This window comes from Penicillium macrosclerotiorum, assembly GCF_028827735.1.
Source record: "Penicillium macrosclerotiorum strain IBT 26536 chromosome Unknown utg000003l_segment0_segment0, whole genome shotgun sequence".
NCBI classification, from domain to species: domain Eukaryota; kingdom Fungi; phylum Ascomycota; class Eurotiomycetes; order Eurotiales; family Aspergillaceae; genus Penicillium; species Penicillium macrosclerotiorum.
In genome coordinates, this window is record NW_026643083.1 from 3822036 (window position 1) to 3838492 (window position 16457).

At 52.5% G+C, this 16457-nt stretch overlaps 6 protein-coding genes across 6 annotated transcripts; 2 read left to right on the forward strand and 4 right to left on the reverse strand.

Annotated features, from left to right (window-relative positions):
* Positions 1–2075: 2075 nt before the first annotated feature.
* Positions 2076–3093, forward strand: N7462_004260 (DUF3431 domain-containing protein; the record flags this gene model as incomplete). Its single annotated transcript, XM_057075986.1, has 3 exons — positions 2076–2284; positions 2345–2926; positions 2985–3093. Coding segments are annotated over 3 exons (900 nt in total), but the record flags the coding sequence as incomplete, so codon positions are not given.
* A 579-nt stretch (positions 3094–3672) lies between these two features.
* On the reverse strand, positions 3673–6757 carry N7462_004261 (uncharacterized protein; the record flags this gene model as incomplete). Its single annotated transcript, XM_057075987.1, has 4 exons — positions 3673–5045; positions 5102–5711; positions 5764–6513; positions 6605–6757. The coding sequence occupies 4 exons, from the start codon at positions 6755–6757 to the stop codon at positions 3673–3675; spliced, it is 2886 nt and encodes a 961-aa protein (XP_056935492.1).
* An 875-nt stretch (positions 6758–7632) lies between these two features.
* On the reverse strand, positions 7633–8983 carry N7462_004262 (S-adenosylmethionine synthetase; the record flags this gene model as incomplete). The annotated part of the gene is made up of 3 exons (XM_057075988.1): positions 7633–8633; positions 8734–8819; positions 8898–8983. The coding sequence occupies 3 exons, from the start codon at positions 8981–8983 to the stop codon at positions 7633–7635; spliced, it is 1173 nt and encodes a 390-aa protein (XP_056935493.1).
* Positions 8984–9531: 548 nt separating this feature from the next.
* On the forward strand, positions 9532–10401 carry N7462_004263 (putative signal sequence-binding GTPase GPN3; the record flags this gene model as incomplete). Its single annotated transcript, XM_057075989.1, has 1 exon — positions 9532–10401. The coding sequence occupies one exon, from the start codon at positions 9532–9534 to the stop codon at positions 10399–10401; it is 870 nt and encodes a 289-aa protein (XP_056935494.1).
* A 700-nt stretch (positions 10402–11101) lies between these two features.
* On the reverse strand, positions 11102–11671 carry N7462_004264 (Apq12 family protein; the record flags this gene model as incomplete). Its single annotated transcript, XM_057075990.1, has 2 exons — positions 11102–11577; positions 11656–11671. 2 exons carry the CDS (start codon positions 11669–11671, stop codon positions 11102–11104), a joined length of 492 nt encoding a protein of 163 aa, XP_056935495.1.
* A 757-nt stretch (positions 11672–12428) lies between these two features.
* Positions 12429–15806, reverse strand: N7462_004265 (uncharacterized protein; the record flags this gene model as incomplete). The annotated part of the gene is made up of 4 exons (XM_057075991.1): positions 12429–12507; positions 12611–14097; positions 14160–15105; positions 15385–15806. 4 exons carry the CDS (start codon positions 15804–15806, stop codon positions 12429–12431), a joined length of 2934 nt encoding a protein of 977 aa, XP_056935496.1.
* Between the last annotated feature and the right edge of the window lie 651 nt (positions 15807–16457).

A 16457-nucleotide genomic window follows, 5' to 3' on the forward strand; every position in this document is an offset into this window, starting at 1 on the left:
AGACACGACTGATAACTGTCAGGCCGGTGTGGGCGAATCGCGCAAGTCAAGTATAGTAATCCAGGCCTTCCATTCTGAGTAGTTTGGAATGAGCGCTTAACCTGCAAAGGCTATTTATCTCGAGGCGCGGGAAGCTCGCACGGATGGGGAAATAGTCCCCTTGGTTTCAGCCTGGCATCTCTGAACTCCAGGCATCGCCCTGAGAGTGATATTGTTACGAAACAGGTCAACTAGGCTACTCCTGGCTATATACGGGAGAAATATACGGGAGAACTATTAGTGGCTATCTAGAAAAACGTCTCCTAGATCATTACCAGAAGTGTTTCAAGTTAGCTCTCGACCATGACCATGATGACTTGCTTCTTTGAAATCGTGTTTCATGTTCCTGCACTAGAGTATGAAGCGAGGAAGATATCAAATTCAAACTTCACAGTGACCATCCGGGTCGAAGAAGAATATATTTTAAGCCCATTTTCAAGAAAACTTTCAACTTTCTGTTGCGAATGACTCGCTAGCATAATTCAGAGAGAGCAGATAATTGTGGATGGAGATTGTTCCGAGGTAGAAGAACCAACAGATCAGAAAGTACATAACGAATTTTCCCCCGCCCACGCCCGTACCCTTGTTTCCCTTGTTTCTCTTCTTTCACCCAACTCGGGATATTCTCCGATCTCGACATTCTCTCTGACGCCCAACCGCTCTCATAATTTTCTGATTAAGACTCCGAGTCGGATTATTGGTTGGTTTGTTGGATCTTGATCTATGAATCAGCTCCAGAACTATCTTTTGAGGTCAGCTCATCCCTCCCCTCTCAGTGTTGGTTGGCTGGGTTCTAATTAAGGTGGGTTTGGTCTTTGACAAGATGTTGCTTGCCTCGGTAAAAAGCTCGATCACCAGGTCAAAATGAGACGAAAGATTGGATGAATTACTGGAGTCATGAGAAGGCAGTAGACTCTATTTTACCTTCATCGAAAGTTCGGTTCCGATCGTGTAGATCATTATAATTTTATTTTTGCCTGTAAGCAAGAAACCTGGATAACACACTAGCTTCTTGGCTTCTCCTTGGCGTTCGGCACGGCAGCGTAGTCAGAGGCCGGGCCCCTTCAGGCTGACCATTAAAGCACACGCGCTTGACTTCCTTCCAGCAGCTTTCTCCGTGGCTGGTTGATTGGGCTAGGTGGCTTGAGTTGGGCTGACCGGGAGGGTCGGCGAGCTTGATGGTTGAGCTGATGCCGGGTGCCTTGAAACGAGGACCAACGTTCTTTACCCCTGCCAAGTACGTTTTGTGAAGAACATGGAGATTGCTTGAATGCTAGTCTGATGAATTGGAATCGGGAAACAGTAATTCAAGACGAACTGTAGTCCTGTTGGTCAGACAATTGTCGCGAACCGCTACCTGAGTACTCTGGAGAGATGGTGAAGATGCTAGTAAAAAAAAAGGTGGCGGGCCCCATCCCGCCAAGGGTCTTTAGGGTCCTATTGAATCCACTGTGATCCGGTAGCAAATTCTTTGAGAAGAAACAGCCAAAGACGATAGCCACTAGAACGATTTCTTTTTGCTATTCACCGCATGAAAAAAAAATGAGATAAATAATATCCATCTGTCTCTTTGCCTCTGCAAAACGCAAGATGTGAGGCATCGTCTTGGGGGTTCTAGGGGCCAACATGGGTTCGCCCCCATTGCATGTAACGTGTAACCCTCAGCTCCACTACTAGGTTGATTTCCAATTTCTCACTTTTGGCCCCCATCGTTAAGGCTCACAGCTAAGTCACTCCGGAGAGGGGAGGAAGCAAATCACAGGCTAGTAGTAGCCGCTTTTCCAGGTTTCCATCCGACCTGTCCGGTAGGTCAAGCATAGCCCCTTTGCAAGTAGACCCCTAGGATCTGCTCAGATCATTCGCTCTTCTTCCTTCTACACAATTTCTCCAAGATGATGGCAAAACCGCACTATCTATCCTGGCTCAACTTCAAACGAGTCCTCGCCTTCTTTATTGCCCTGGGTGTGGCTGATGTGCTCTATTTGACACTATCAACCCGTCTGGGATCGAAGAGCCGTAGGGAACTTTCTATCTAGCCTATACTCGATTTCTTTTTGACCGTGTTTTTCGATGCAGAGACAGATGCCGCTTTGAGTACGGAGTCGACTCGCCGCAACTTAGTCCAGGGTCTGGTCGACCTTCGAGACGCCTATACTTCGCATTCCGTCAACTCCAGTGTGGGCTTTGCCCTCGCGACCGTACACACCGACGATCTGAAATGGCTACTCGACTACTGTCGAAATACGTAAGTGTGGAATGGAACTTGTCAGTCTGGGTCTCCCTTTTAATACCAAACAACGGGTAGAGGCAGCACGCCGTTCGTCTATTCCACCGAAGAGTCCCCCGAGCCCGGCCTGCTCGTTCCGACGACACCGCGTGGCCGTGAAGCCGCGGCGTATCTCTCCTACATCGTCGATTTCTACGACGAACTCCCTCCCTACACTCTCTTCGTCCATGCAAATCCCGAGCAATGGCACAACGATCTGTTCGGGCCCTTCACCGCCAATACGCTGAAGAATATCCGATTCGAATCAGTCGACGCCCAAGGCTTCGTCAACATCCGCTGCGACCTCACTCCAGGCTGCCCAACCAGTGTATTCCCCCTGAGTCCATCGGATACTGACATCAAGAACAACGATATTCGCGCGTATTTTGCCGAAGAGTACCAGAAAATCTTCAACGTGTCCTTCGAGGAGGTGCCCTCGGCGATCGGGAATGTGTGCTGCGGCCAGTTCGCCGTGAGTCGAGAGCGGATCCGAGCGCGCCCTAAGGCGGATTACCAGCGCATCCTCGACTGGGCCGCAACCACCGACAAGACCGATAATTTTGGCGTCGGTTGGGTGCTCGAAAAACTATGGCATATTATCTTCGGCATGGAGGACATCTAGTAAGTGAATCGCTTCAGGCGCCGAATTGTATTATCGCACTAACAGTCGTCATCCTAGCTGCCCTCGTGTCGAACAATGTCGCTGTGATGTCTACGGGTGGTGCGGCCCATTGCCATATACTGGCGAGGTATTGCAAGCAGTGGCGAGCGACAAAAAAGCGAGCTAATCGTGACCGATTGCTGGTTGACGATATGCGTTGAGAATCCGATGTTCCAAAATCATGCATAACGCCTCTCCCCCGATCTTCTCGATGCTCGTCTCACCGAACGGTGGGAGAGAGGATTTATTTTTTTTTTTAAATGGGTATGTGGCCCTGCACCACATCCTACTTTCATGCATCACGTCTTTTGTTTCGGCAACCTGAGATGCCGGACAGTTACATCCCCAACAAGCGATACCCAATTACTTTACCTGAGCAAATAGCTCCCTGTCCAAGCAAATGCACAGCTCGAGTGCGTCTACATGTACATTCGTCCCATTTTGTTGCTATGTTCTGCAGATCGCCCCCTCCCCCCAACGATTTACGGAGGGGGAGAATATACATTGGCTAGCACCATTGACTGTGAACATGGAGTCCTGTATTTATATAGTTTTTTTTTAAAAAAAATATAGAAATGATTAATACTCTGTCTTTTATTGTGATGCTATGCTAAATATTATATTTCAAGGCGCCCGCAGATGCATGAATGCACGAGGAAAGGGAGAATGAAGGAGGAGGATGCACCGGAAGCCTCATGATGTTGGCTCAAAGCTCCATCTCATCGTCATCCCAGCCAAGCTGTTCGTAAATTGACCTGGTCTGAGCTTGCTCCGGTGTCATGGGTACAGCTGCCGCTATCTTGACTGGGGTCTCCATGGCAGTGGGGGAGGAGGGAGCCTGGGGTTGGTTGACGGTAAAGGATGGAACAGATCGGGGGACGGTTGAGGGGTTGGGGTCCCGCTGTTTGGGCGGTGTTTCCATGATTGCCGAGGAGAGATTATCATAGAATGATCGGCTCAGGTGAGACGACGAGTCTGGGCCAAGGGCTGGAATTGGCTTGTGCCGGGATGACACTGGTGTAGTGGGTCCCGCTGGGAGGGAGGTAGGGTCGGTAGTAGGTCGAGAGGGTGGGAGCGTAGGTACACGGAAAAGGCCCTTGCCTTGGCTGGAAGAAAACGACGGTCGATGCGCCAAGTCTGTGCTTCGACTATCGGGGAAAAGCTTCGATGAAGGTCGGGTTGGTGTTTCTTGGATCGAGCCAAGTTCCACCGGCTGTGTCTGTGGCTCGTGCGCTCGTTTCTTCGAACCACGCTGAGAGCTAAAGGGTGTGGAATCGGGCCCAGCAAATGATATAGCCCGCCGGGTGGAGGAAGGAATCATGAGGGGGGATTCGGCCAGGGAGTGGTCCTCGGTCTCGCCTGAAAATGATCGGGAGGGAGCGAGACTACGAGGCAGTGGCGGCAGCCCGATAACCACATCCTTCTTGCGGTTTCCTCGAGGAGTAGCCATTACCTGCACACCTTCGCCAAATGGATTGCGGACGGGATTCTTGGGCTTCCGTGAACTGCCGCCGCCAGTAGTCATCCGCTTGGCCGCATCATCGGCGATATCCTTGGCCACCATTTCTCGATTGGGCTTTCGCAAGGCAGTGATAGCCGCGTCAAGTTCTTTTTTCTGCTCTGAAAGCGCCTGCACTTTGCGCAGCTTGTTTTCGTGCTGCCTCGCGATAGCAGTCAGATCAACCTCGCGTTTTTCCACTCGTTGGACAGGGATTCCACCGCGTACACTGCCTCTCACAACTGTGGGGAGCATAGGTTCTAACGAATCTGGTCGTCCTGATGGAGCGGTTATAGATCGCTGGAGTAATGGTACGCGGCCCTGGGATGCGCTGGCCTTTTCGTCTGTCAATACACGATGCAATGATCGTCGGGTCCTCTGCTCTGGAGGCTGGCGTTTGACTTCAGAACCAGGCTCGGTGCGGTGCGACTTGCGTGAAGACTGCGTCTTCTTGGTGGTAGGTGAGATGCCACCAGACACGCCGAATTTGCGGCTAATCAGCTTGCACTTGTCCCGAAGTCGCGAGGCATAGAATGGAATAATGACTTCAGTGCAGAAGTCACGCATTGCATCGGTCTCAACTTTTTTCCAGACATATGGCCATCAGTGAAAGACGAAGTCTTGGCGGATTCTGCACCAGTCGACTCCTCCATGGTGACAGCATGCCAAATGCACAGGCGATCAAGATGCAATTCCAGCAATACTGTGAGGTCTTGGGGTTTTTTGATTCTGGGCTTCTTGAGTGCTTCTGTCTCCCCGGTGCCCGCCTTGTCGTTACCAGGGTCGGTCTTTTCACCAGTCACAGTCGATTCCAAAGCCATCACTTCCAGAATCAACAGAATTTGCAGTTGTGTCTCGCGTAGCCGGAGGTCAGATATGTGTTTCTTAGTCTCCGCCTCACGAGAGGTCTCTTGTACTGCCGATTCCGTCATGGTACGTTCTTTCCACCACTTGCAGATAAATACGTCTTCTTCAGCGTAGAGACCATTTTTGCCCAAAGTCTTCTTCTTGCTCTTACGTTTTCTCATCTTCATACCATTCTCATCATCAGAGAGTGCAAGGATTGCCTCACGAACAGAGGCAGGAAGGGTTTCCCGATATTTTAGATCCATCTTTTTCGCAGCAAGAATAGCTTCACGGTAGAATTCAATGAGATCAGTTGCTGATCGGTGCCCTCCCGGGGTAGAGCACTGGAATGCAGTGCGACAGCGTGTTAAAGGACCTTTGGCGAAATATGCTAATGATGTCTGAGGCCATCATGTTAGAGACAAGATTATGATGGACAGCAACACCTCTCACCTTTGATATATAGAGAGCTTGCAAATAATGCTCTCTCATTCCGTCCAGCAATTCCTCCGGTGATTGTTTTGGATCTGCACCATCAACGCCGGCAGCGCCATCCGCATCTATGTCATCCCTACCACCATTTATGAGCTGGGAGTCCAAAGGTCCGAATGAAAGATCTGTATCCACCAAGTCGCCTGATGGAACAGGCGCAAGAGATTGACTGCGGTGCTCAAGGACAACTGGAGGAGGCACATGCTCTGGATGACTCTCTGACTCTGTGGATCCAAATACAATGTCCACCCGCAGCCCAGGATGGTCCTCCCCCAGACCGAGATCCGAAGCCGGCTCCTCAATCTGGGCAGTCTGCCACCAGTTCACGTCATCCGATGGGGTGCAAGGTTTCTCTCCGGCATCCACGTTCATGTCTACGTCCCGCAGTCCTTGCCATTCCTGAGCAGCGACGACGTAGCTCTCGTTCACCCATCGCGCAAGCCTCGAGAGAGAGTAAATACCCTGCTTGACCCGCTCAACCACATACAGTCCCCCAGTCGCAGTCAATCGCACAGCGAGAACCGTCGGCTCGGAACAAGTGCGCAAGTCCGTTTCCAGGGTGGGGATATCCGCAGCAAAAAGACCACCAGCGTGGGCGTCCGAACGCGACCAGCCCGCATCATCCAGCCATGATAACGGGAGGTGAGAGCGAGGAAGGGCGACAATCGGATCGAGGACTAGCGGTTCATCTGATAACGACGCAGCATGGGCCTAGATGAGCGGCAAAGGAAGTCCCTGTTAGACAAAAGGGTCTACAACTTCCCGGGTGCGTTCTGACGCGTCTAGACAACCATAGACTTACTCGAATAACGATTGAAGACGTGGCAAGCTGGCCGGCAGCATTGTCTGTCCCGCGCTTGCGCTTTTTCGAGGGCGGTTGGTCCGCTTCGTGCAGTTTGTTCAGCGAGGAGGAGCTGAGGGGATCCAGAGCGCTAGGAAGAGGGCACGCGGTCATGGTCGCGTTTAGAAGGTCGTACGCATCGTGTCGTCAGTCGTCTTGCTAAAACTCGAGTTCACGAAAGCAGGAAGTCCTCGGAAGGCAGATAGACGCTCATGCAATTGCCCGTCTGGAAAGTGGTGGTAGAGCACGAATCAAGTGCTTGGCGATTCTGGCGTCACGCGTCGGCGGCCCCTGCGTTCCCCGCCTTTGATAAGATGACCCTTCCAAGTGTCCGTCCAGCTCCGACATGTCTAGGTATAGAAGGAAAAAATCTTCGGTTACAAGGGGCGAAAAAAAAAGGAATTCATGTACAAGTCTACAGATTGATGGAAAGCAGAATTGATCAACTAAAAAATCGTTGAAGTGGTTGGAATATTATTTCTAGTTGCTAATGTTTAGATTAGCAAGACCCACGGGCCATTAGGGTAGAGAGTCTATAGGATGTTGAAGAATAAGGGGGAAAAAAAGCGGATGACTCTCTTAGCCCGCACCCCCCGAACTCGAGCGCTCGTCCCGCACGCAGGACATATCCGACTCGAGAGTGATGGGGGGCTGGTGAGGTGGTGAAGGTGGTATGGTTGTTGAAGACTTTCGCTCCAGAATAAACGCCAAAAGCATCCCGTTCCCAGCCGATGAAAGTGGTATCATGTTGAATTTTGTCTTCGCCGAAAGGCCCGTCTGTTTGCAGGGCGACCATGCAGATAATGAAACAAGAAGGAAAAAAAACAGAGATTGATTTCTTAGGTCCGAAACCAACATTTTTCGAATTTTTTGTTGGCTTTGGAGTTTTTAGAAGAAAAATCTATGCATGTGCTTTGAGTTGTTGAAAACAAAGCAAACTCATCACAGTCGTCAAAACGTCTCCGGGGTCACCGGACGGAGGGATCCGTTTAGAACTTAAGGGCCTTAGGCTGCTCCCAGGAGAAGCTCTGGTTGGTGAAGTGACCGTTCTTGGCAGTCTGGGCGTAGATGGGCTTGGCAAGGTCAAGGTCCTTGACAATGACACCGGGACGCAGATCGAAGTTGTTACGGATGATCTGGACCAGCTCGTCAGAGGACTTGGTCGAGGTGCCGTAAGTCTCGACGAAGATGGACAGGGGCTCAGCAACACCAATGGCGTACGACAGCTGGACAAGGGCACGGCGGGCCAGCTTGGCATTGACCAGAGACTTGGCGATCCAGCGCGCAACGTAGGCAGCCGAGCGGTCGACCTTGGAGTAGTCCTTGCCAGAGAAGGCACCACCACCGTGGGCACCCCAGCCACCGTAGGTGTCGACAATGATCTTACGGCCGGTCAGACCGGCATCACCCTGGGGGCCACCAATGACGAAGCGGCCGGAGGGCTGCATGTGGTAGACGGTGCGGTCATCCAGCAGGTTAGCGGGGATGACCTTGCGGACGATCTTCTCCTTAAGGACATTACGGAGCTCCTCAGTGGAGACATCGTCGGTGTGCTGGGCAGAGATGACGACGGTATCGACGCGCAGGGGCTTCACAGCACCGTTGTCGTGGGCATACTCAATGGTCACCTGGGTCTTGGTATCGGGGAGCAACCAGGGGATAGAGCCGTCGTTACGGGCCGCCTTCATGGCAGCGTTCAGCTTGTGAGAGAGCAGGATGGTGAGGGGGAGGAGCTCAGGGGTCTCGTCGGTAGCGTAGCCGAACATGATACCCTGGTCACCGGCACCGAGCTTCTCAAGAGCCTCATCGTAGTGAAGACCTTGGGCGATATCGGGAGACTGCTGCTCAATGGCAACCAAGACGTTGCAGGTCTTGTAGTCGAAGCCCTTCTCGGAGGCATCGTAACCGATGTCCTTGATAGCGCCACGGATGATCTTCTGGTAGTCCAGGTTGGCCTTGGTGGTAATCTCACCGAAGACCATGATCATACCTGGAAGGGATGCATGTCAGATTTGAAAAGGCCAGATTCTCGTATCGGGACGGGGCTTCCGACGGGGGTCGGAGGGAGGCGGAATGGAAAAGAAACTTACCGGTCTTGGTGGCAGTCTCGCAAGCAACCTTGGAGAGGGGGTCTTCAGCCAAGCAGGCATCAAGAATGGCATCGGAGACCTGGTCACTGAAGAGAACAAAACAACTTCGGTTAGAAGAGGACAGGGCCAGCGAGAGATTTCTTCAGGGGCAAAAAAAAACTCACGCAATCTTATCGGGGTGACCCTCACCGACCGACTCGGAGGTGAAAAGGAAGGTGTTAGGCTGCGAGCCGTTTGCAAGGGAACCCATTGTGAAATTGTTTGACTGGGGAAAGTCTGAGAGAGGATGAAAGAGAAATATAGAAGAGAAATGGAGAGGGGGGGATGAGAAGAATAAGAAGAAGAGAGAAGAGAAGAGGGGAAAAAGTGGTGGGGTTTTTTCTTTTCTCGGCCCAGTACACCGCAGGTACCGGGACAGCCATTATTTGGTAGCACGACAGGTGGGTACCGTGGATGTACAACATGGATCCGATAGCCTGCACGTTCTGCACTCCTAAACCGCCTGCGGCTGCCAGCCCCTCGATGGCGCCATTTTGCTTATGTTTGCACGGGGCATTTTAGGTATTTTGCATTTTGGCCGCTTTTTGGCCCTTTTTTCGCCCGATTGGGGGTTTCAGTGGGGAGGCGATCGTTCTGCCGGGCGGTCAAGATGTGGGACAGGCGGTCACCACAGGCAGTTTGCAGCCCCGCCGGCAAGTGCGAAAATCTCGTTTCCCGAATGGCCCGATAAGCTGCTGATACCGGAGCTTTCGAACTTTTTCCCTCCTTGACGACTCCATACCCCGTCCAGCGCCTACCATGTCCAAGTTCGGTGTCCTGGTCATGGGCCCCGCAGGGGCGGGCAAGACCACCTTCAGCAATTCGCTGATCCAGCATCTACAAAGCACCCGCCGCAGTTGTTTCTATGTCAACCTTGACCCGGCTGCCGAAACGTTCGCCTATCAGCCCGATCTCGACATTCGCGAGCTGATCACCTTGGAAGATGTGATGGAGGAGCTGGGCCTGGGTCCCAACGGTGGCCTCATCTACTGCTTCGAGTTTCTCCTCCAAAATCTGGAGTTCTTGTCCGAGGCCCTGGATCCCTTGAGCGAGGAATACTTGATTATCTTTGACATGCCGGGCCAGATCGAGCTCTACACACACATCCCTCTCCTTCCATCATTAACGCAATTCCTGTCACGCCAGGGCCCCCTGAATATCAACCTCTGTGCCGCCTACCTCCTCGAAAGCACCTTCGTCGTCGACAAGGCCAAGTTTTTCGCGGGCACCCTCAGTGCCATGTCAGCCATGCTGATGCTAGAGATCCCGCATGTGAACATCCTTAGCAAAATGGACCAGGTGCGCGAGATGGTCTCTCGTCGCGAACTCCGCCGCTTCGCCAATGTGGATGTGCAGCTGCTACAAAAGGACGAGGAAGAGGACCTGGCTGCGAGCGCCAACCCCATGGCCACGGACGCGCTGATGAGCGGCGGCTCCTTCAAGCAGCTGAATCGGGCCGTAGCACAATTGATCGATGATTTCAGCATGGTCTCTTTTTTGCAGCTAGATGTCCAAGATGAGGACAGTGTCGCTGGGATCTTGAGTCACATCGACGATGCAATCCAGTACCATGAGGCTCAGGAGCCAAGAGAACCCAAGGATGAGCAGGAAGTCAATTATGAGGATTAAACTTGCCACCACCCACACCGTTCAGGCTGCTGTCCTCTACAAAGTCCCTCCGATCCTGCGACTGAGACTCGAGAGCTTTACATCTTCCAAGGGCAACGCATCAAAAACCCATCATTTGATGTCTTCTGCTACTGTCCCACCCCCCGCCGTCTTTTACCACCAAATCGACTCGTCATTACTCGGTTTACACGGTAGTCTGACACTCCCACCTCATAAATACAATTGATAAGCCGCCTTCTACGAAGGTCCGGAAAATTCCGTGGACTCAGAATGACGATTCTCGGCACAAAAACTATTGGAGGCATCATTGGAGTTGATATCTGCAATTTTCTACGATACCAAACAAAGGGAAGCAGGCACAAATGCCATGAGAGAAGATAAGAAGCGGAACAACCATATGCTATGAGAACCCATCCTAATCCATAGACGCCAATAATCCAATTTTCACGATTTATGACCTGTGCAGACCAATCCATGTTCGCTAAAGCAGCCGCGCAAATCAAGAATCCCCGTAGACATCCCAGTCAAAGAAGAGAACAGGGGCGAAGCGAGAACCCCCAAACTGATCCCGCTCTTCCTGTTTCTCCCTGCTATCTGTCCCCTTCCCTCGGAACCCATGTGAAGAAAGAACACCATGAATAATCAGCTCTCAAACGAACAGAGCGAAGCAATCTACGCTTCCATGCCGATCTGGCCCCCTTTACCACAGGTTCATATACCAACTACCGGCGCCGGCATTCTCATTAGCTTTGGCGTTAGCGGCTGCTGCCGCACTGCGCTTGGAGAAATCCTCTACAAACCCTTCCGCTGCGCCCCAAACCCAGCCCAGGTCGCGACTGGCTCGCTCGAAGCCAACTTGGTAGATATAGAAGCCCAGGCCAATGAGAGTGCCCCAGAAGACGAGGCGAAATGCGAGGGTTACCCAGAACATCACGATGCGGCGGGCATAGTCAAGGATTTTGAGCGAGAGCAGAAGGATGATTGCGAGGAGGAGGATGGTGACAAGGTCGGGCATGCCGGTGGAGACGAGAGAGGCGAGGAGCGTGGAGAGTGGGCTTATCAAGTACGGCTGGACGAAGCCGCTGCGCAAGTGCGTGAGTTGCTCAGTGAGGTGGCTTTGTGTGGAGTTGGCGAGGTGGGAGACGATTGGGTGTTGGAGGATGGACTGAATATTTTCTGGAGTGGGGAGGTTTATATTAGTGGATCGAGAGAGTTCTCTACATCTTTGACCAGCTGAGCTGGTGAGGTACATACCCGGGAGGGCGTCCATGTTTTATCAAGTGTACAAAAAGCCGAGGAATTTGAGCGACAACTGATGGCGCAGTTGAGGTTTTGCGAGGCAGTTTGCGCCGCGATTCAGGTTTCTTCAGGTATACTGTCCGAAGAGCACGTTGAGGATAGGTAGAATATTGATTCTCTCGGTAGGATTAGGCAGATGTCAGGCGATGGTTAACACAATATTCTTTCGTGAAGAAAAGGGACAGAGCAAGAAAGTCATAGTCAAACGAAAGTTGCGAAAGAGAAGTTGACACTTCGCGCAGTGTCACGGGCGATAAGCTCCCTGCAAAACAAACAAACAGCGCGGAATTTGGGGCCGGTCGGAAATGTGGATGGATGCGCTGGGGTGGATCGTGGTAGATTGGCACACCCGCAATTAAACAAGAAGAAATTGTGGAGAACCATAGATTTAAAGAGAGTTGATCAGAGAGAAAAAACCGATGAGGTGCTGGATATGTCTGAGTCTCGCCTAGGGCGAGTGCTGTACAATAGATTATATACTAGGAGAAAAAACTAGACTGTATATACAATCCCCATGGGGGAGTTCAAGTACGCCCAATCAAAGACCACAACTCCCAGTCCGAGCAGGTCTGCACAAACAACAATAATATAACTCCAAAGTGAAGACAAAGAACGCCAGGACACGAGCGACTCGACCACCGAGCCAGCCGTGAGCCTCAATGCAGATGCAGATACAGGGTGGTATATGAAATAGAAAAGAGACAAAATCCAGAAGACCGTACGGCCAATCACATCAAACCGCGGAGCGTATCCCGCTCTGTTTGAATGTCCGCCTGCAGGTAGTGAGTCTGGCGAATAGCTTCATCTCTGTGGAAGAAATTAGGGTTAGTCTGAGATCTGAAACACGATACATCGCATTGGATGCGGGATCGGAGGTTTTCGTGGACGCGAAAACAAGGGAAAAACGTACCTGTCAGATTGCAGCTGGGCCACATCAACCTGCGCACGGTTCATCCGACTCACTACTTCTTCCATCTCCATGTCCGCATCGCGGAGGAGTTTCTCCAAATCCTTGACTCGTCTCTCCAAGACTTCGGCCTGGACAACATCGGCCAGCGGAACACCGTCACCGCTGGTAGTCTTATCGAGGCGCGGCGAGCGTCCGGCAAATGGCGTATTCGGTGGCCGGGGTGAGAGGCTTACGGGGGTGCGGCCACCGTTCTTCATCCGCATCAGCTGCGCACTTTGGTTTTCCTTGAGCTGTCGGATTTCATCTTCATGCTTGCCCATTTCATCCTCGCAATGCTGCTGGGCGAACAGCAGATTATCTTCTGTTTCCTTCAACTGGTTTTGCAGAACATTGATGCGTTCAACCGACAGGTGCTGGTCCCTCTCACCCTTGTCAATGGCATCCTCCAGGCGACGACGGAGGGAACTATTCATCTGCAGCTGCAGGTTAACACGGCTGCCCAACGCATCTGTTCGAGTGATGGCGGCAGCCAGCTCATCTGACTGAGCCCCATCAGCTTCAGCCTGTTGCCGGTCTACCAGAAGTTGCTGGAAGATGGTTTCTAGGGAAGTGGATGTTGCCACTACCTTGGCGAAGCTTTCTGGGTCGGTGTCTATGTCCAGATCATCTGAGGTAGACGTATCGTGCTGCTGTAGAAGAACCCGCAGAGAGCCAGTCTCCTGCTCGGCACGGTCAAGGTCCATCTTGAGACCTGCCAGGTTTTTCTCGCATTGCCACTTGGCATCCAGAGCATCTTCGGCACGGAAGCGGAGATGGTTCACATCCTCCCGTAACAGCCGCACTTCTCTTTCATATCCAAGCTTTCGAGGAGGTCCAGACTCCCGTGCCTGCGCAAGCTCGATTTCCATAATTCGAGTGCGCTTCTCAAAGTCGCGTGCCTGGTACAGCTGGCGATCAAGAAGGCTCTTCAGAGTACGGTGCAGAGCATCTCGCTGAGCTTCGATATCCTTGACCTTGTCAAACAGCGATTCGCGGCTCTCCCGGTCCTTACCACCTGACACGGAATTAGATCGAGACAATGAGCCTGATCGTGCCAAGCCACCAGCAGGCTTGCGGGCGAGCGAATTAGACCGGGAGAGACCGAAAGCCGAATTGCGCTTCGCTGAAACGCCTTCCTCTTCAGCAATGGAAGCAAATCGCGAGCCTTGCAGCTGTGCCAATGAAGCATTTTCAATTTTGAGGGCTTCTATTTCTTCTAGTAGCCGTTGCATTTCAGACGAGTCCACTGCCGGTGCTACGCCTTCGCGGAGGACATCTCGTTCGTTTCGTAACTGCTCGAGTTCAACTCGCATGGCAGTAAGCAAATCTTCAAAATTATCCTTCGATTGCCGCTCCTCGAGTAATTTACGCCTGGTGTTCTCCAGAGCGGTTTCTAGTTCTTTCGTCTTCGATGACAGATCTGATACATCGGTTCTATCCCGTCGAAGCTATCAAGTTGAGAAATATTAGCACAGAATAAGCGGATCAATTAGCTCGGGCTTCATCTTACCTGCTGGACCTGATTTTCCAAGATCTGAACGTGCGATTCAGAGGCAGTTCGTCGTGTCCGCTCTTCCTGCAGCCTTTGGGACATTTCAACCTTTAGTTGAGCACGCTCCTGCTCCGCGGCCCGACGGATCTTTTCAATATCCTCCTGTCGGTCAGGGGCATATCGAATGGAGCTGGTACCCGAATCGGAGAAATAGTCACTGGTCCTGCGATTGACTTCGGGCCCCTCAGTTTGGAAACGTTCAATGAGATCTTCTAATTCCATTTCCCGACGGATGGAGCCTGCCAGTTCAGAGCTAATTTCACGCAATTCATTTTCCAAATCGGCAATCTTGGAGGTAAACATGGCGTCGTGAGTACTGACACCTCCGAGGGAAGAGGTGCGGACAGGAGGTCCAAAGCCAGGGGCCTTGGTGTCATAAGGAGATGAGGGCTTCATAGCGATGGGCACATTGGCCAATGGCGGCATGGGGGAGGGCAGTGGTGACCGGCCCGAGTCAGAGATCTCGGTGCTCGAGGACTCTGCACCGGGGGAGGTGGCGGTGGCAGTAGCCGCCTTCCAACCAAAGAAAGAGCTGATTTTGTTTCCAGGGGTTTTAGGTTGTCGGGGGTCGGTGAGGGGCATGGACATTGACCGGCCATCTATATCGATATGCAGGGGCGGTGGCCGATTTATTGGTGGGTGGAGGGCCATGCTCGTTGGTCGCCGTTGGGTTGGGGGAGGAGAGTTCAGGATTGGTATGAAAGGCTCGCTCACTAAACGACTGTGAAGGGGAGTTCCGATTCCATGCGTGAACTGGTGTTCGTAAGCTTCGTCAAAGTAGTCGGCAACTTCGTCGTCGTCGTCGTCGTCGTCGTCTTCGTCCGCGGTAACAGACCGGAGAAACGCGCTGGAAGCTGCGGTATCTATGCGCAGGGGGTTTGCGGGATGCCGTCCGCGTGAGTATCTGAGGAAGCGCGAGGTAGGTAAGCGATGATAGGTCTTCCAGGTCTTGGGGAAGCGGGACAGCATGTATGGGCCATGATACGATCCGCAATCCCCCACCCCTCGTTCAACCGTTCTTTGTTTCACGGCAGCAGGCCGGTTGGCTGAAAGACAAAGCTCGATTGAGGATCGATAGGGGGGAGGGGGAACCACGTTGGGTGAGGGGGCAGGGGAGTATAGGAATAGGTGTGGGTTGGTGGGTTGGTGGGTGGAACAGGGTCAACATCATGTTGGCGCATACCTATTGGGATTCCTTGGCACCGATATGAAGGAGTTATCTCCATCCACATGGAAAGGGGACTGAGGCGAGTTGTTGGCAGGAGGAAGAATGGGAGAGGAAGGTTTATGATCCTCGATTGAAAGGGGAGAGGACGGGTGGGCAGGATTGGCAGTCGCTAGGTTGGCATGCTGCGACGGGACGGGTTTGCGGCGCAATTGGACGTGGTGCCCGGACACCGGGGAGGAGTGCTGCTCTAGAACCTGCGACGAAGAGGAACGTGGCGGGGAGGAATAATAGTTGTAGTCCAACAAACTGGAGCCCAGTGTCGAGGTTGAACCAGTCGGGCTGTCTGGGGGGGATTGGGGAGGAACAGTCGAGGCCGCGACAGGGCCAGCAACGACCTCAGGAGCGGGCGAGCCGCCAGGAACAGCAGGAGACGCCATGAAACCACCCTGGTCAGAGGGATATCAAAAAATAGCCATCGATCGACAGCCGCTCATACCGATTCACACGGCTTGGGGGGTGGCTCAATGGGGAAAGCGATCCAAAGCGGGAGTTAGTGGAATCTCGAGTTTGGCGTATCGCGTATAGTGTTGGTATAGTGTATCAGGATATTCAGGATTATCGGGATAATCGACATGGAGCAAAGAGAGAAAGAGAGGGAAAAAAAGGGGAGAAGGTTTCAATGAGTTTAGTGCTGGGGCGATTGGCGCAGAATCTCGCCCGTGGGCCTCCACGACGGGCTGGGCGTTGGTATGGTTGGTGTGGTTGGTGTGGTTGGCTTTGGACCGTAGCGCCAGCGTCAGCGTGGGAAGTGGAGTTCGCGCTGGGCCAGGGGGAACCCAAAGGCAAAAAAAAAAAAGAGGGGGCCACTGGGTCCATCGATGCATTCGATTGGCACTGCATACAATTGTCGCGCTGATGGCGGCCTGCCAAGGAGCGCTCTGGCCGGCGGTGATCGACAGTGCTTAGGGGGAGAGGAACGTGAAGGTTCGAGGAGTTCAAGGAGCTGAGGGTATTCCCGTGATGTTGACGGCCGCTTACTCAACACTCTACCAACCTCCTACTACGCCCATCTGCAGTTCTACCACTCA